This window comes from Pseudophryne corroboree, chromosome 2 (genome assembly GCF_028390025.1).
Source record: "Pseudophryne corroboree isolate aPseCor3 chromosome 2, aPseCor3.hap2, whole genome shotgun sequence".
Lineage (NCBI taxonomy): Eukaryota > Metazoa > Chordata > Amphibia > Anura > Myobatrachidae > Pseudophryne > Pseudophryne corroboree.
In genome coordinates this window covers 816,886,575-816,906,061 of record NC_086445.1, presented here as the reverse complement: position 1 = coordinate 816,906,061, position 19,487 = coordinate 816,886,575, and the positions used below count along the sequence as shown (strand labels likewise).

General features: G+C 47.0%; 1 protein-coding gene across 5 annotated transcripts in view; it reads right to left on the bottom strand.

The window, feature by feature from the left end:
• LOC135049801 (acetylserotonin O-methyltransferase-like) overlaps nt 1-19,487 on the bottom strand; it is a 131,096-nt gene that overhangs the window by 103,615 nt on the left and 7,994 nt on the right. For 4 of the 5 annotated variants that reach the window (XM_063955680.1, XM_063955682.1, XM_063955684.1 and 1 more), the window contains exons 1-2: nt 18,393-18,479; nt 5,167-5,341 (exon numbers count right to left, since the gene is read on the bottom strand). In XM_063955680.1, coding sequence (XP_063811750.1) covers nt 5,167-5,341; nt 18,393-18,473 — 256 coding nt within the window. In that variant the 5' untranslated portion in view covers nt 18,474-18,479. Of the gene's footprint in view, nt 1-5,166; nt 5,342-18,392; nt 18,480-19,487 lie in introns of those variants that run through there. The other variant, XM_063955681.1, reaches the window with a different exon arrangement.

The following is a 19,487-nucleotide window of genomic DNA, read 5'->3' as shown; positions in this document are numbered from 1 at the left end:
TGAATTCCTTAGAAGAATCCTTGAGCACTAGGCCTGCTGCTGCTAGGGGTGGATCTTCAGCCTAGAAGGGGAACAAGAAAACTAGTAGTAGTTTCAAACAACCATTGACTGTTAACAATCCTTTGCAAGAGGAAGCAAATATGACTGCTGTCACCCAGTCGCACAGTAGATCATTGACACCATTACGGCTATGCTAGTATTAGATCTGCATCCAATATTGGCATTAATGCATTGGATTTTAGAAAGTTAATTGAGGCCTCGTGTCCCTTCAACCAAATTCCATCTCAGTTCAATTTTACTAGAAAAGCAATTCCATACCGTTCAACTGTACCTTTTTAATAGGCACGGTACCTTTTTTTCATTGTCTGTACCAATTTTTGGCTCTCCAAACTTCCATTGAAAGTATAGGAAAAGGGGTGTGACCACGCCCCCTTTACCTGTGACCACGCCCCCTTTACCTGTGGCCATGCTCCCTTTTCTGATTTGTACCAATTTTTATGTGTAAAATGTTGGAGGGTATGCAATTCCTCGCATGTACCAGGAGGTTAAAAAAGCTAATTATTGGCCTACAAAATGCCATTGTACCCACTTCCACTTAACCACAGATATGTGGAAAAGCAGAACTATGCAAGCTAAAGATAGCATGACTGTGACAGCTCACTGGATGGATGAATCACCTTCAGTAGCAGGAATAGCAGCGTCATCTGACAAACAACATCATATCATTCAGAGGCAGATTACTCTCTGTAACACTGGCTTCACTAAGAGCAATACAGCTGACAACCTGTTAGAAAAATGAAGGGATGTCATAGCAAGATGGTTTACCCCGCATGGACTCTTCTCAGGATTTATGATTTCTGATAACACAACAAATACTGTGAGAGCATTACAGCTTGGTGAATTCAAACATATCCCATGTTTTGCTCACACAATAATATTGGTGATGCAGAGTTTTTTTTAAGAAATGACAGGGGCATGCAGGAAATGGGCCCGAAAAAAGTTTAGACATTTATGGCATTTAGCAACAGCACGTAGGAGATTGCAGCAGCTGCAAGAACAGTTCAAGTTGCCATGCCACCAACTGAAACAAAAGGTGGTACTAAAGATGATAACAAGGTAGAATTCCTTTATATGCTTCAGTGTATGGAGGAACAACAACAAGCCATCCAAAGCTATACAACAAAATGCGACTTTGGAAAAGGACAGAGAGTACCTTAGTCCAGCACCATGTTGTAAGAGGTGATAAAACCATTTAAAGTAGTCATCTGTGACGTGAGTTAAGATACTGCTAGCTTGAGTCAGGTGATTCCACTAATTGTACTTTTGTAATAGTAGCTTGTTTACTTGAAGGAGGATATGAAACAAAGCTATTCCACTAAGTATGTCAGACTTGTAGATCCAATCCTTTATTCACTTCACTAGGATCTAAACAAGGTTGTCAATATCTTGCAATTGCATCATTAAATTTTGGCGATTGTGCTTGATCCTAGGTTTAAATTGTATGTCATGTCTTTCTTTCCAACTGACCCAGATCTTTAGAGATGGAAAGAGCTCTTGTGAACAAGTTGTCGGCTCTCGTGGTACATGACACAACAATGTCTCCTCCTTCAGTTTCTCCAGTAACTGCTGCTGCCAGGAAAAAAAACTGAGCTTTCCAAAGCGACCCAGTGGAGATGAAGATGAGTCAACACAACATTTTGACCTTTGGTCAGGTATAAAAGAATTGTACAACATTATTGACACCTCTATTGTAACTCCATCTGATTTGGTCAACATTCAAAGATATTGACCAAAAGAAGTAAGGGAACTAAATGGAAGTAAGCATAATGTGTCTCTTATCTGATGCACTAAATTTTTTTGGCTGACCACTGTATCTACGGTCGTCAACGTTGCCCATTTCTTTGTGCTTCAATGCTGAGAAATACAGACAAGTACTTATCCATCATGAAATACCATCAGGGAGGCATGTGATTGGCTCCAAAGTTTTTTCTGCAGCAGGACAATGACCCCAAACATACAGTCAATGTCATTAAGAACAAGGAGTACTGAAAGTGATGATATGACCCCCACAGAGCCCCGATCTCAACAGCACCGAATCTGTCTGGGATTACACGAAGAGACAGAAGAATTTGAGCAAGCCTATATCCACAGAAGATCTGTTGTTAGTTCTCCAAGATGTTTGGAACAACCTCCCTGCTGAGTTCCTTCATAAACTGTGCGCAAGTGTACCTGTGTGCAAGTGAAGAAGTGATGCTGTTATGAAGTCAAAGTGTGGTCACGCCAAATATTGATTTGATTTAGATTTCTCTTCTGTTTATTCACTTTGCATTTTGTTATTTGTTAATAGTTTATTTTTAACACTTCTATTTTTAAAGCATTCTTACTTTACAGCAGTTTTCCACACCTGCCTAAGGTAGCCATTCCGAGTTGTTCGCTCGCTGCTATTTTTAGCAGAATTGCTAATAGGCTAAAATCCGGCAGTTCTGCACATGCGTATGCACCGCAGGGCGCATGCGCTAAACAATTTTACACAAAACTATGCTATTTTACTCACGGGCGAACTAAGCTTTTCAGTCGCTCTGTTGATCGGAGAATGATTGACAGGAAGTGGGTGTTTCTGGGTGGTAACTGAGCGTTTTCCGGGAGTGTGCTAAAAAACGCAGGCGTGCCAACAGAAAACGCAGGAGTGGCTGGCCGAACGCAGGGCGTGCTTGTGACGTCAAACCAGGAACTAAACGGACTGAGGTGATCGCAATCTAGGAGTAGATCTGGAGCTACTCAGAAACTGCAAGGAAATACTTAATAGCAGAATTGCTAATCTCTCGTTAGCAATTCTGCTATGCTAAGATACACTCAACAGATTGGTGTTTCTTTGTGCCTTAACACAAACTGCAGCTGGGGTGCCACCTCTCAAGGGTACCAACACTTGCCAAAACTTCGAAAAAACAAAAAAAATTTTTAGTCATTTCCGAAACGCGTTGGTGTTTAAGAGGTACAGTGATCTACATCCCCATCCATTTACGGAGTAAGAACTTTTTTTCCCAAACTTACCTATCTCCTTTTTGTTTTTCCCGGGACTAAATTGGCGACGGGTAAATGTTTGAGGTCCTCATGGAGTGGAGTGATGTAATCCCTGTTTTTAATGGATTTTATGTATTTTGATATTTTTGTCTTATGAATAAAAAATTTTTTTTATGAAGACCCAGTATTCCAACTTAATACTGTGGAGGAGAAATTTTATGGTACTATTGGAAAAGCCTGGTATGCGGTTATAAAGAACCCTTTTGGTGAATATAGGGCTCTGAATAATGGTGAGTGAATTTCCATATGCCTCTTTCTCTGATGTTGATCTTAAATGCTAGAGGAAAAGATACCTTTACACGAGGAAATCTCACTGAGCGTCGGTGAGTAAGGTTCATATTACGTGCAGTAATTCATCTAAAACGGTCTTGTGGTGGTAATTTGAAGAAGGATATCTGGTGATCTTGATTTGAAGATATCATCTCATAAATAGCGCTGGTGGTCCACTCCTATTTGTTTTTTCGGCGGTGGCTTTGCGTTTGCATTGCTGCTAAAAATAGCTAGCGAGCGAACAACTCGGAATGACCACCTAAAACTTTTTGCACAGTACTGTACATTCTAAACAGTATAATGTCATTATTTAATGTTCTTTCTTATGTGAAATGGAAGAGCATCGATTTATTTTTACTGTCATCACTGCATAAGTATTAATTTTTTTTAATTGTATGTTTTCTCTTGCTTCAGTAAAAAACAGACTGCTAAAAATAAAACAACATAGAGAACTACTCTGAGGAATAACAGAGAACTACTATTGGGAATTACTACAATGGTTCATAAAATTAAAATAGGGCACTATTATGGGGCAAATAATGAATTTATTTATTTTATTTATTTATTATCAGTTATTTATATAGCGCACACATATTCCGCAGCGCTGTACAGAGAATATTTGCCCATTCACATCAGTCCCTGCCCCAGTGGAGCTTACAATCTATATTCCCTATCAGATGTACACACACACATTTATGCTAGGGTTAATTTTGTTGGGAGCCAATTAACCTACCAGTATATTTTTGGATTGTGGGAGGAATTTAGACACAATATGAAATATAAAATGGGAGGTTTCTCTCTAGAAGCTTTCAGATGGGGGCCTTTAAAATGCTGCCATGGGGCCAAGGGCATAGCTACCATAGGTGCAGGCAGTGCAGCTGCCATGGGGCCCAGAGCTGAGAGGGGCCCACCTTCCCTGTCAAAGTTACATGTGTTATGTACATTTTTCGCCATTGGGTGGTACCTAGGGGTCCGTTCAAATTTGTTCCTTGGGTCCTGCAATATATCTAGGTATGCCCCTGGACCTGCTCATTGTAGTGTGGTATAAAATGAACTGGAGGGCATTTTAATATTATATAATATGAACCGGGGCACTGTAATGTGGCACAATATGTACAGGGAGCACTATATATCATAATGGGAATTGGGGGTACTGTGCGGCATAATGTGTACTGGCTGCTCTGAAATGTGACATAGGGTGAACTTAAGCACTACTGTGATTCATAAAAGAAACTAGGGCATAACATTAAATAAGGCTCTATTATAGGGCATAAAATTAACAACTGCTGCTGAGAAGTGTTTCTCTAGAATTATTGGGATAGGGGCCCTTTCAAAATGTTGCTATGGGGCCCACAAAGTTCTGGCTATGCCCCTGCATGGGGCCCGCAAAAGTTCTGGCTATGCCTTCACACTACAGGCAAAATGTAATAGCCTGCGAGATGCAGACTGTTCAGGAAGTCCTGAGAGTCTGCCCGTATTTTTAAAGTGCCGATAATTTAGAAGGAAAAATCTGGTTGGTTATATCTTGTAAATGATTGCCGCTTTAAAAATATAGACAGACTAGCAGGAATTCACGAACAGCCTGTATCTTGCAGGCTATTAGATTTTGCCTTGCATCTTAATTTTTGGTTCCTACCGCTGCCAGTGAAGTAGTATTGCTAACAGCAGCAAAAGCCTAAATTAAGTTGACTATTAAGAACTATTAGTGTCTGCTCATTGAGCCTCTGATTGTTTTTCTGACCATTGTAAATCTCACAATTGCACCTTTGGTTGTAGAAATCACCTGAGAACATGTCATTCAGAAAAGAATGGTACCTTCATCATTTTTCAGTTCAACTTTCAGGAGTTTCAGTCCAACACAGGCAGTGAGCAGCCGGTCTGTTCCATCTACGCTGGTACACAAGCGAGAAGCAATGTTTGCTGTTGTCAGAGGCTCCCCTAGTTCATGTAGCAAATCAAACACTCCCAGCTCACATGCTGTAAACATGACCTAAAAGATGTAAATTATAAAACTATATTAATAATCAACATAATGAAACATGAGCTTTCTATATTTTGACCATGGTAAAATGGAGAGTTGTACAGTATATCACTTTCTATCATTTCCCACACTTTACGAATGCACATATTAATGATAAGGTTTGATGAGGCTAAGGAGCAAAGAAAGACTGTCATTATTAAGTGCAAGTAATGAAAGATCATAAAGGGGTCTACTAAGTAGTGGAATTTCAAACCTGACGCCTTTTGGTAACACTGTACATGTTATTTAAAAGGGCAATTACATTAAATTCAAAATCAGAGGTACATTCCATTTAATATTATTGCCATTTAAAATATCATGGCCAGAACCCCTTTATCCTTTAAAAGTAAACACCCCCTCTCTTTACTCTCAACTAATTGAAATGTGATGGTTTTATGACAAGGAGCTCAGATAGCTCAGGGCAACACACCCCTTCCCAGAACCACAAAGTTTCATAATATTAATATTATTTTAATCATACATTTGTAGGGTGCCCCAGTGCTCTGCAGCATCAGACAATGGGGAGAAAAGGACATACATAAAACAAGGACAAACAAGGTAGAGACAAAAAAAATGCATACAAGAAAACAATGGGAAGCAAAGGGTTCTTCTCCAGTGGCGGAAGTCCAGGAGGCAATGGAGTCGGTTGCCGCCAAGCTCCAGCACTGAAGGGGGCACCTTCTCCATTGCCTCTGGTAACAGTGTGGCTGCCCGGCTCCCTCCTCCTGCATGACACTTTAGCTGCCTGGCTCCCGTCCCCTGACAAGTGCTGCTGCCCGGCTCCGGATCTCATATGATGACAACACGGCTGGATCCCGCCACCTCCCGACAGTGCAGCTGCCCAGCTCCAGCTTCTGCCTGATGACAGCACAGCTGCCCGGCTCCAGCTCCCACATGCTGACACCCTGGCTGCCCCGCAACTTGTAAGAAGAGGGAACTGATGGAGGAAAGTGTCAGGACGGGGACAGTGTGTGTGTGTGTGTGTGTGTGTGTGTGTGTGTGTGTGTGTGTGTGTGTGTGTGTGTGTGTGTGTAAATGTGGCTGTGTGTGTGTGTGCATTTGTGTGTGTATATTTATATATATATATATATTATATATATAATTGTGTGTGTATGTGGCTGTGAGTATGTAGATATGTGGCTATGTGTGTATATATGTGGCTATGTGTGTATAAGGTGTGAGTGTGTATGTGACTGTGTGTATATGTGGTTGTGTATTTGTATATATGTGAGTGTGTGTATGCCTGAACTGGACTGAGGGGGGAGGATGGGGGGGGCAATATAATCTTTTTCGCCTCCGGACATCTGGTATTAACTTACGCCCCTGTGCAGAGGAATAATTGTGGGAGGCAATGGAGTCAACTGCCACTAGGCTCTTGCTCTGTAGGGGGGCACCTCTCCTCCCATTCCGCTTCACCATTCAATGAAGTTAATTGACAGCCGATATCTCTTCTGTGGCCGACTCCACCACCAGAAGTGGAACTGCCTGGGACAATGGAGTCGGCTGCCGCTGGGCTTCTACCCTGAAGGGGGCACCTCTCCTCTATTGTCTCCCGCTTCGTGCCTAACCTGTATGTGCTGCTGCAAAGCTGTGACATGGGGCCAAGCGAAGCGCCATCACGATCAGCAGCACTTCCGCTATATGATCCAGACACTTGTTGGTGTTCTAGTGGCTCCAGTGGTGCCGGGGGAAGGGGGAGTAGCCGTGGCCCGGAGCTCCCTCAGTCTACAGCTATGTCTTCAACACCTCCAGCGTAATCCACATTACACAGGTCAGGCAGCAGGCAGCGGCCCCAAGCACCAGGTTCACCAGTGATGTACATGGCTGGGCGGCCGGCTAGGCACTGGTATACCTCACAACATCATCACTGGCCCAGGGACACGTAGTTATTCACATGTTCACACCGGACTTGTGACACACAAACTCACTGTCACACTGAACAGGGTCCTCACACACAGGCACACTGAGCAGGGGCCACTCATTGTCCAGGGGCCACTCACACAGTCTCACTGACCAGGGGCCACTCACAGTCACACTGACCAGGGGCCACTCATTGTCCAGAGACCACTCACACAATCACACTGTCCAGAGGCCACTCAAACTGTCACACTAACAAGGGGCCACTCACATATCTTCACACTGACCAGGGGCCACTCACACACCCTCACACTGACAAGGAGTCACTCACACACCATCACACATACCAGGGGCCACACACACACACTGACTATCCTCTCTCACACACACTGTTTCACTGACCAGGGTTCACACACACACACACACACACACACACACACTGTCACACTGACCATGGGTCCACATGCATACATTGTCATACTGACCATGGTCCACACACGTACTGTCAGACTGACCAGGGTACACACAGACACATGTCCCACTGACCAGGGTCCACACGTGTATTGTCCCACTAACCAGGATACACACACACACACACTGTCACCAGAGTCCACACACACACACACACACCAGGGCCGAAACTAGGATTTTCGTCACCCGGGGCAAGGCAATAGTTTGTGCCCCCCCTACCAAAAAACAAAACAAAACAACAAGAGTATAACAAACTCTGTCAGACTAAAATATCAGATTACCAGGAAATTTGAAAAAAGGGGATACTATTGGACAATATTCCCCTATGTGCCACAAATGCCCTACAGTATGCGTCACATGCCCTGCCAGTGTGTTCAACTACATGCGTGTCCCCATACATTGCACTATATCATAACACTTCTTCACTGCACTACATTCCCCTATCCACTGCACTACATCACTATACTACATCCCCTACACGCTGAACTACATCACTACACTACATGCCCCTATGCACTGCACTGCATACCCTATATGCTATACTACATCACTACACTACATACCCTTATATGCTTCACCACATCAGTGCACTACATGCCCCTATATACTGCAATACATTACTACACTACATACCCTATATGGTACACTACATCACTACACTACATCCCCCTATAAGCTATATCTGGGAGGCAAAGCGGAGCTTGATACTGCTAACTGAGAACACAGTGCGCTTCTATAGCTTGCACAGTGCACCGCACGCTAGTCGCACCACTGCGTGGCAAAGAAGAGAGTTTAAGACAGTAGCTGGCATAGGAGAGATCCCAGGTACTGGAGCTCACCTGCACAGCATTGGAGCCAGCTGTGGGCAGACAGGTGGGTCAGAGACAATGCCAAGGGTGCTGTCTGCTGCCTCACTGCCTCACTGCCGGTAAAAAAAAAAAAACCCTATTCCTCTGTAACTCCTTGGCGCCCCCTCAAATCCTGCACCCGGGGCGCATGCCCCCTTAGCCCCCCTCCCCCCTAGTTACGGCCCTACACACACACACACACACACACACACACACACACTGTCCTACTGACCAGGATCCACACACCTGCATTATCACCATGATCAGACCACTCTTGCACATACACTGACCAGGCCACTCTCTCACTGTCACACTGACCAGGGTCCACAGCACACACTCTCTCATTGACCAGGGGCCACTCAGACACTGTAACTCTGACAGAGAGAAGCTGCATCGAGTCACAGTGCGGCCAGGGCAGTGGGTGCAGAAGCAAAATCAGGTGCCTGCAGAGACAGCAGAATCGAGAGGGGAGCAGGTGTCCTGTGAGAAGTGGCTGTTACCTGGGCAGCTGCAGAAATATTCTATATACTAACAGTGCTGTTAGTGTCTGCAATCTGGTAGGAACACATTTTAGCTATATTGGAATTGGAATCTTTGGTGTACAGTATATATATCACTGGGGAAGGGCAGGTGCGCCAACATTTATCTTGCCTCCGTTTGGCTGGGATGAAGTTACGCCACTGTCCACCACTATTATAGATAAACATTTCATAAGTGTCATACCCAGAATTAGAACCCACAACCTATTGCACTGGAAACAGACACCTTACTGATGGAGCTATTTCCTCCTGTATACTGTGCCCACGATCGAGTGCCATGATCGCGAGCTACGCCCCCATTTTCCATCACTATGGGTGCATGCCCAGTGCTCTGTGAGCTGATGGCATGCCCCTAGACCTTCTGTCTCCTGTGAATAGATGGTATCCGGTCTCTAGGTTGACCACACTTAGGTCGACAGTAATTAGGTAGACCACTAGGTAGATCACTATTGGTTGACATGCATTAGGTCGACATGGACTATAAGTCAACATGATCACTAGGTCGACATGGAAAAAGGTTGACATGAGCTTTTCACATTTTTTTTTCATTTTTTTAACTTTTTCATACTTTATGATTATTGTGGACTACGATTGGAAATAGTAACCTGTGCCAAGGTCTGCGAAGTACCTTGCCCGAAGCATGGCGAGGGCACACGGTGCACTAATTGGGATTCCCGGTCACTTTACGGAGAAAACGACACCAATTAAAAAAAAAATATCTGAGGTCGACCTTTTTACATGTCGACTTTGTTCATGTCAACCTAATGACTGTGTCGATCTATTTCAGGTGTCGACCTAGACACTGTCGATCAATAGTGGTCAACCTAATGACTGTCGACCTAAGTTTGCTCGACCCTATGATCCAGACCTGAATAGACGCTGTGCACATGCGCGCACCATCTATTCACAGCTGCTAGGTAGAGCAGCGAGTGATAGGATCCTCCCAATATCCCCCCCCCCCCTTCCCCGCTACTGCAAGACACTGTGGCCCATGGGTGGGACAGTCATAAAAAAGGGACTGTCCAGCGAAAATCAGGACAGTGTGGAGGTATGCTAAAAGTCAGCTCTCCAATACTCATTTATCTGAAAAAGGCCAAGGAGAAAGCCATCTAAATGAATTTAGCTTATCCAGCACTAGTTATTACCAGCCAGGGCTGGTGACACACTATAGTATAGGGACACTTGGTGTGGTGGGGCACAAGTAGTGTACATGTGTGATCCTTGGATACTAAAACAAAGTAGAAGATAAGGAGAGTGCCTGGCTAGGCGCGAAATCTATATAAGAGGCTTACATTTTTGTGATTGGTTGAAGATGTCCTTTGTTGCTAGGAAGATCAGAGTTTTGAGTAATTTGCAATTGGTTAGGGCCAGCCTATCGGTGAGTGTAGGGGAGGTGGTTTAGTGCATGAAGGGTAGAAACTTCCAGATCTGCTTCCTCTTGTCGGTTGGAAGTGATAAGTGCAGGCTGTATTATTGCTGTCTCTCTCACTCCTCCCCTTGAGATTTCTTGCTCTGAATTTTCTCTATTCCCTTCTGTTTCAGTTATTCTTTATTCTCTATTTCTTTATCTATCCCTTTCCTATCTGCTTTCATTATATTCTTTTGTACAGTTTAAATTCATTTGTTGCACCCCCCTGCTGCCTCTGTTTGCCTCCCTCCCTGCCAGTGTCACTTGCCCAGCGTGTGTCCTCCCCACCCCTCACTATGCCCAGGCGCTCTGCTCCCCGTCCCCAGCGGCTGGTGGACTCAGCTCCCCCGCCGGGGGCTGTGCGCCTCCGCCGCCCTGCTGCTCCCCCTGCCAGGCCCGATCTTAGCTCTGGAGCGGGAGGTGCGACGGGGCATGATCCGTCAGCGCCTCCCGTCTCCGTCCACACTGCAGCGCCCGGCAGCTCCGTGCATCCCGCTGTCAGTGGGTCTGGCGTGGCGGCCGCCGGCCCTGGGGGCCTGATGTCTCGCGGCAGGGATTCGGCACCCCCGGCCGCGGGTGTCTCTGGTAATGCAGCGCCGGCCGGATGCGTCTCTCCCGCGATTAGTGGGTATGAGGCGGCGGACGCCGGCGCTGATGCGGGCTTCATGTGCGGTGGGGATTCGGCACCCCCGGCCACGCTCGGCATTTTATAGGGGTGGGTGCGGGCGCGGCTACCCTGGGGCATAGTGGGCCCCCCGCGGGTCCCACGCCCGGTGCTATTGTAGCCCTTGATGCACCCCTGGCTCCTGGGGGGCATCACAGGGCCCCGGTGGCCGGGGGGCTCAGCGGGCATGTTGACAATTTAGCTGGGGGGAGTCATATACTCCAGGGGCAGGCTCCACCCCAGGCGGCCATTTTAGTACCTGGCTGCACCTCCCATGGTCCTCAGCAAGCTGCTAGTGCTATGCTAGGTGGGGAGGGGCAGCCATCTGCTGGACACTTGGAGGTACTGCGGGCCTTTTCTGTACAAGGCTGCACAGCAGCCTCTGTGTCTTTACCAGGCCAACCTGCTTCATTTGCGGCTTTTAGGTCCGCGGCGGGTGATAGCTTTACTACAAGCGCACTTGGCTTGCCAGCATTCTCCTCCCCCAGCGGTATGGGCCTAACTTGTTTGCAATTTCCATTTGCCCCAGTAGTTTCCCAAAGTTTCCCCCCACTGGTTTCCACCCCGCAGGTGGTCCAGTCAGTCTGGTCCTCCTGATGGGGCAAGCTTTTGGCCACCCCCTAATGTTTCTTCTTTTGCTGGAAGGTTTCAGTCCACTTCCCTTCCGGCGCCAGCTTTCCATCAGTTTCCATACTGCCAACCGCCTTATCCCCGGGCGCTGCCGGGGCCTAACGGGTATCCTTGGCAGGGCGGTTTTGGGTCCCCAGGTGTTTGCTTTCCGAGCGCTAGCCAGGCAGGTATGGTGCCTCCATACCTTCCCCCATCCCATGCGCCGCCAGCTCAGGCGGCACCAGCCGCGTCCGGTTCACCGTTGCCTTTGGGGGCCCGGGTGGGGTAGAGCCGCGCCCCCTCCCCGGTTCATCTGTTGGGTTGGCTGAGGTGCCTGGTAACTTAATACCACTTGTTTCTGTTTCCGAGGCTAGTGCAGGCAGCTCTTTGGCCCCTCAGGCTGCTCCGGTGCAGGTACGAATCCGGGAGGAGTGGAGATGCGGACCCATCTCTGGCAGGTGCCGGTTCTTCAGTTCCTGGTCTCTCGCAGACGACTGAGATGGCCGACGTACCTGGCCCTTCTGTTTCTGGTGAGCATGATGTTGCGGCTGATTCATCTGTTGTATCATCATCTGAATCCTCTGCTAGCAGTGAAGGGTCAGATTCTCCCAAACGACCGCGCAAGCTCGCCAAATTAGTTGCGCGCGAGGTCGGCAAGGTGGTGGGCAAGGACAAGGTACCGAAAAAGGCGGCGGCTCCTGACGAGCCGCCATTGTTTTCGGAAATGGTGCGCTGCGTCAACACTGCTGTTACTCAGGGCTTACAGAAGAGGATGAAGGAGAAAATAGTTAAAGGGAAGTTTGTCGACCTGTTCACCCTCACGGACGACATGAGGAAGGACTTCGATAAGGCTAACAAGGTGGGGGGTATCGGTGAAAATGCTTTCCGGAGCTTTCATCATTGGTTGAGAGGTTTCTTGGTCTTTTCTGCTGTTTACCTAAAAACTCGCCCCGACGAACATCTGAATGTGGTGAAATACATGTTTTTGATTAACGAGATGTTCAAAGGTTCCGTTTGGAGGGATTACGATGAAAAATGCCGTAAGAATCAGGATGGCAATCCGACGCTACCTTTGGGTTTTAAGGATGTCGAGGTGTGGATGGAGGTTTCCAACCAAGGGCGTAGTACGGTTGAGGGGCAGACCAAGAGGAAGTTTACGGGGGGTAAGAAAGTCACCGGGATGGTAGCGAAGGGCAAGTGTTTTGCGTTTAATGACTCTAAATGCACTAGGGGTGCGGGCTGTCGTTTTCATCACTCCTGCCGCATCTGTGGAGCCAATCACCCCGCCAAGGATTGTAAGTCCGGAGGAGGGGTTAAGCAGGCTGACCAGGGTGCTGCTGGCGGCAGTGCGAAATAAGGCACCCTCACCCATAGTTGTACATGAGTTGGCTAAGTGGTTGCACCGTTACCCCAAGACGGCGGACGCAGAGTTTTTGTTAGCCGGGTTTAGTTACGGTTTTTGTTTGCCCATTTCGGAATCAGTTCAGGTCGTGTCTCGCAGGAATTTGAGGTCGGCGGTGGAGTTTCCCGATGTGGTCAGGCAGAAGGTGGAGGCGGAGGTGAAGTTAGGTCTCACGTGCGGCCCTTTCACATGTGGGCCTTTGCCTGGTTTATGCGTATCTCCTTTGGGGGTAGTTCCCAAGAAGGCGACGGGTAAATTCCGCTTGATCCAGCATTTGTCCTACCCACATGGGGGCTCTGGTAACGACACCATTCATGAGGAGTTTTGCACAGTCAGGTATTAGTTGTTTGATGAGGCCCTCAAATTGATTTGAGGTTTTGGGCCCACGGCACTGTTGGCCAAATTAGATGTTGAGTCCGCTTTTCGTCGTCTTCCCCTTCACCCCGACTCTTTCAGGTTCATGGGTTTTCAGTTAGATGGTTTATTCTATGTTGACAAATGTTTGCCGATGGATTGTTCTGTCTCTTGTGATTACTTCGAGAAATTTAGCTCGTTCCTGCATTGGGGCATTTCTGCTGGAACTGGGCACGTTGGGATCGCCCACTACCTCGATGACTTTCTTTTTGTGGGCCCAAGAGACAGCAACATTTGCCAGGAGCTCCTTTTTTCGGCGGCCGCGTTGTTCAGGGTTCTGGGAGTGCCTGTTGCCCATGATAAGACGGAGGGACCCACGTATTGCCTTTCTTATATGGGTATCGAGGTTGACACTAGCGCAGGTTGTTGTCGCATTCCTGCGGACAAGGTGAGGAAGCTCTTGGAGCATATCGAGGACTGCTTGAGTAAGCGTAGAGTTAGACTTCGTCAGGTGCAGTCTCTGTTAGGCTCCTTTAATTTTGCTTGCCGGGTCATTCCTATGGGGTGGGTTTTTTGCCGTAATCTTGAGAGGGCCACGGCTGGAGTGACTGGGCCACATCACACCATTCGTCTGTCTCGGGAAATTAAGGACGACCTTAGAACTTGGTCGACCTTTTTGGTTACTTTTAATTCGGAATTGTTGTGGCCCCTCTGGCCCATCGATAATTCTTCCCTAGAGCTGTTCACTGATGCTGCAGGTTCTACGGGTTTCAGTGCTTTTTTACAAGGCGAGTGGTGTGTTTCGGCCTGGCCCCAGTCTTGGGTATCTCGTGGTTTTACTGCTAACCTACTTTTATTGGAACTGTTTCCGATAATTGTGGCAGTGATGTTGTGGGCCTCCAAGTTGGCGAACCGGACGACTGTCTTTTGGTGCGACAATTTGGAGGTTGTGCAGGCGGTGAACAATCAACGTGCATCATCGCCACAGGCTTTGCGGATGTTGAGGTTTTTGGTGTTACAATATCTCCGTTTTAACATCAATTTCACGGTGAAGCACGTGCCTGGGGTCGAGAACGGCATCGCTGATGCGCTGCCGCGTTTCGACTTTGCCAGGTTTCGCATGTTGGCCCCCGGGGCGGAGGCCCTAGGCTTGACATGTCCAACTTCTGTCTGGCAGATTATAGAACTGGCGTAGCCGGCTTGGCGCTGAACTCCTTGGCTCCTGCGGCTTGGCGTGAGTGGCAGGTGCACCAGCTTAGGTGTGGGGCCAGGGGTAAGTCAGAGGAGGATGTTTTGTTGGCCTTTGTTTGGGAGTGTTACCAGAGTGGTAGGTCCAAGGCATCCATGTGCGCGGCTTTGGCGGGGATTTCGTTCCATGCTCGGTTGCAGCAGGGGACGGACCCCACCAGGTCGTTTACTTTATCCAAGGCGCTCAGGGGTTGGGCGAGGTTAAGTCCGTCCCAGCCAGACACGCGCAGACCTATTGACATGCAGTTGTTGTGCAAGCTCATGGCGATCCTGCCGGCGGTGACTGATTCCGCATTTGAGGCGTCCCTTTTCTGTGCAGCCTTTTCATTTGCATTTTTTTTGGCTTTTCGGGTTGGCGAGCTGGTGGCCGCTAATAAACGGTCCACTTATACAGGCATGCTTTTCAGGGACCTGGTGCTCAAGGAAGGTGTCGTTATGTGTAGGTTACCCCGTTCCAGGACCGACCAGCTGGGTCAAGGACGCTGGGTGACTTTGAAGGCTCAGGAGGATGACGAAGTATGCCCTGTACTGCTTGCGCAAATTTATTTGCCCTCAAGGCCTATATGTGGGGCTCAAGTGCTGCTGCATGGGGATGCATTGCCTCTTACTCGGTTTCAGTTTGTCGCTGTGTTGAAGCGCTGTTTGGCCACCCTGGGGCTTAATAGCGTGGAATATGGAACGCATTCCTTCCGCATTGGTGCGGCAACTTGCGCTGCGGCTCGCAGCCTTCCACCATCAGCCATTCAGGAAATGGGTCGATGGAAGTCTGCTGCGTTTAAGTCTTATATTAGATTGGATAAGGTTTAATGTTGCGCTACTTGCGCTAACCCAAAAACATCGTTTACCTGCCAATTTTGGAATGGTTAGCGTTCCACAATTGGAGGTGTGAAGGGATTTTTAAAATTTTTCCTCCGAGGGGGCCTAATTACAATTGGCTGACACTTCAGGTCCTTGGGAGGTTTTTTAAGTTTTCTCCTTCACTTGGGTTTGTTTGTTTCTGTTACTAACTGTTTGGTTCGGTCTAACTTTTCTACTTCCCCATTTTAATGTGCAATGTCTGACAGCTAGGTTAAATTTTCTTTTACAGTGTCTACTGATTCTACCGAACAGATTTGGGTAGTTGCCCATGCTTACGTGTTTTGGGCCGAGCGTCATCCCCTTGCTGATAGGTCATCTGAATTGATGGGTGGTCGCAGAGTGTGATGGTTAGGTGTAAGAGGTCTCAAATGGTCTGGACTTTTGGATCTGTTATTTCAGCAGGAGCAGCGTTGGGGGTGTCCCCAATGGTTGCTGCTGCACCTGGGTGGTAACGATGTGGGTCACCTTAAAGGTATAGATCTGATCCTTCGGATTCAGGCGGATTTAGGGGAACTTAGCTCGTTTTGGCCTGGTGTACGCTTGGTTTGGTCTGACATTATTCCTAGGTTTGTCTGGAGGGGATCCCGGAACGTCACAGCCCTTGACAGGGCTCGGAAGAAGATTAACTTTGCTGTGTTGAAGTTTGTGTTGGCTGCTGGTGGTTTGGCAGTTAGGCATCCGCTATTGGTGCTCCAGAGTCCCTTTTATTTTAGGAAGTATGGTGTGCATCTCTCCCATCTTGGGATTGGAGTTTTTCTGAGGGCTCTGTTTTCTTGTCTGGATTAGTTTGTTATCTTTGTAGTTAGGGATGGGAGTTGTTTTGACGGGTAGTTTGTTCTTGTTTGGTTAGTTTAGTTTGGTTGGGTTTCATTTCGTATTGGGTTGGCGGGCTGCATTTCTCTGAAACTGGCAGTGGCGGGAAGGCGCTACTGGCCAGCGGTCACTTGTAGCATGAGTGGTGTTGTGGGGCACTTACCCCTTTTGAAGGACGGCGAGTGTGTCCTGCCCTTGTGGGGGGGCAATGGGTGCTTCCTTGGGGAGCATCCTCACTCTGCTATAGGAGGGGGTGGTGAGACCTTCACAACACAGGTCATGCTGATATATATAGATGGGGCGTTTCAGTCGCACCCATGACAGTTTAGTCACCGCCATTTTGTAAGATCTGTGACTAGAGCTGGTTGGTGGTAGCGTCTTCCTGGCCACCCACTACGAGTGAGGTCATTCCAATTAATAAATTCAATGACCATTTAATCCAATGCAGTTGTGTCCGTGTCTTTATTTTAGTTGATAAGATAGCTTAAAGTGTATAGTTAATGTCAAGCACAATAAATTAATAGACGGCTTAGATAAGGAGAGTGCCTGGCTAGGCGCGGAATCTATATAAGAGGCTTACATTTTTGTGATTGGTTGAAGATGTCCTTTGTTGCTAGGCTGATCAGAGTTTTGAGTGATTTGCAGTTGGTTAGGGCCAGCCTATCGGTGAGTGTAAGGGAGGTGGTTTAGTGCATGAAGGGTAGAAACTTCCAGATCTGCTTCCTCTTGTCGGTTGGAAGCCCACCCACCCGCCCTATTGGCTCTCTAATTTGGCTCTCTTCAATTTGGCTTACTATTATCTTTCTTTCAGACTTAGTGGGCGGGAAGGCGCTACTGGCCAGCGGTCACTTGTAGCATGAGTGGTGTTGTGGGGCACTTACCCCTTTTGAAGGATGGCGAGTGTGTCCTGCCCTTGTGGGGGGGCGATGGGCGCTTCCTTGGGGAGCGTCCTCACTCTGCTATAGGAGGGGGTGGTGAGACCTTCACAACACAGGTCATGCTGATATATATAAATGGGGTGTTTCAGTCGCACCCATGACAGTTGGGGCGTTTAGTCGCTGCCATTTTGTAAGATCTGTGACTAGAGCTGGTTGGTGGTAGCGTCTTCCTGGCCACCCACTATGAGTGAGGTCATTCCAATTAATAAATTCAATGACCATTTAATCCAACGCAGTTGTGTCCGTGTCTATATTTTAGTTGATAAGCTAGCTTAAAGTGTATAGTTAATGTCAAGCACAATAAATGAATAGACGGCTTATATACTGTAGCAAGATACTGTGTACCTCATCTCTAGGATTCAAATTTGCATATTTTCTTTTATTATAAGTGTACAGTAACTGTCCTTAGTATTTAGTTTTATTCTCTCTTAGGCACTAATATAATTTATGTAGAGATTTAAAACAATAGCAATATAAAGAGATTTGAACTGGTTTCAGTGTAGACAGTGTGCACAAACACATATTGATTTAATATGCAGATTACAGTGGATTAAGCTCTGCAATTAGTGAATACTTGAACATGAAAACAAATGAAAGGATTACGGATTTGGTATGATTTACCAACTGTCAGGAGACCAATGCCAGAATCCTGAAAGTTGGAATCCTGACAGCGGCGCATTGAGTCCCCTCGTGGGCTCGCTGTGTTAGCCACGCTTCGGGCCTGGTAGCTCGCTTCATTTACCACACTATTATATTCCTCTTTGATTGGTGGGGTAGACCCACTAACCAAGTGGGAATAGTGAGCATTTGTCGGTATTCCGAACGTCAGAAAATTCATCGGCTGTCGGGATTCTGGCATCGGTCTCCTGACCGTCGAGATCCTGACCGTCAGGAAATTAACGGATACCCAGGATTACATTGCCCACAGAACAATTTTTTTAAAGAAAAAATGGCTTTCCCTCAAAATTATGGACAACTGATTCTGTAGACAAATATAAAATTTAATTTGTACCTTTGAAACAAAATATCCTTCTCTATAATTGAGGAGTTGTTGTGGATAGTCAGGATCTTCTATGGAGCTCATGGCCCTCATTCCGAGTTGATCGCTCGCAAGGCGAATTTAGCAGAGTTGCTCACGCTAAGCCTACGCCTACTGGGAGTGTATCTTAGCTTCTTAAAATTGCGACCGATGTATTCGCAATATTGCGATAACAAACTACTTAGCAGTTTCTTAGTAGCTTCAGACTTACTCGGCATCTGCGATCAGTTCAGTGCTTGTCGTTCCTGGTTTGACGTCATAAACACACCCAGCGTTCGCCCAGACACTGCCCCGTTTCTCCAGCCACTCCTGCGTTTTTTCCGGAAACGGTAGCGTTTTTATCCACACGCCCCTAAAACGCCGTGTTTCCGCCCAGTAACACCCATTTCCTGTCAATCACACTACGATCGCCGGAGCGAAGAAAAAGCCGTGAGTAAAAATACTATCTTCATTGTAAAATTACTTGGCGCAGTCGCAGTGCGAATATTGCGCATGCGTACTAAGCGGAATTTCACTGCGATGCGATGAAAATTACCGAGCGAACGACTCGGAATGAGGGCCCATGTTGTTATGTGCAATGGCTAAATCAGCCCTTATAAACTGTTTTCCAAGAAGAGAGGTGTATTTATAGAGGGCTTAGTGGCTCAGCCACTTTGTCACTTGATCTATAGTACAGTATGTTGTAATTTTATATAAAGTGAGATCTAATAAACAGATCAGTGTTGCTAATAAAAGTACTGGGTGATCATATGACAATGGAATTTATTATTTTATCTACACTGTAGATTCTACAGTATATACACAATGTAAGCTTTTAACTTCATTCAAAAGTATTGGTTTGTGTAATTAGTGCTGGCTGTCAACCAGCGGTGCAAGTATGCGGGTACGCTTGGGTACGGAGCACCCTTAAGAATTTGGCAGCGAGTACGCAGTACCACCTGCCACACACTTTGCTATTACCACAATTATAATGTGCCACAAAGCAACAAGACCATAGTGCTTGGCAGCATGACGGCTCCTCCCACTTTGTCAGGGTTACTGGGAGTGTGACAGTGGCTGTATATTCCT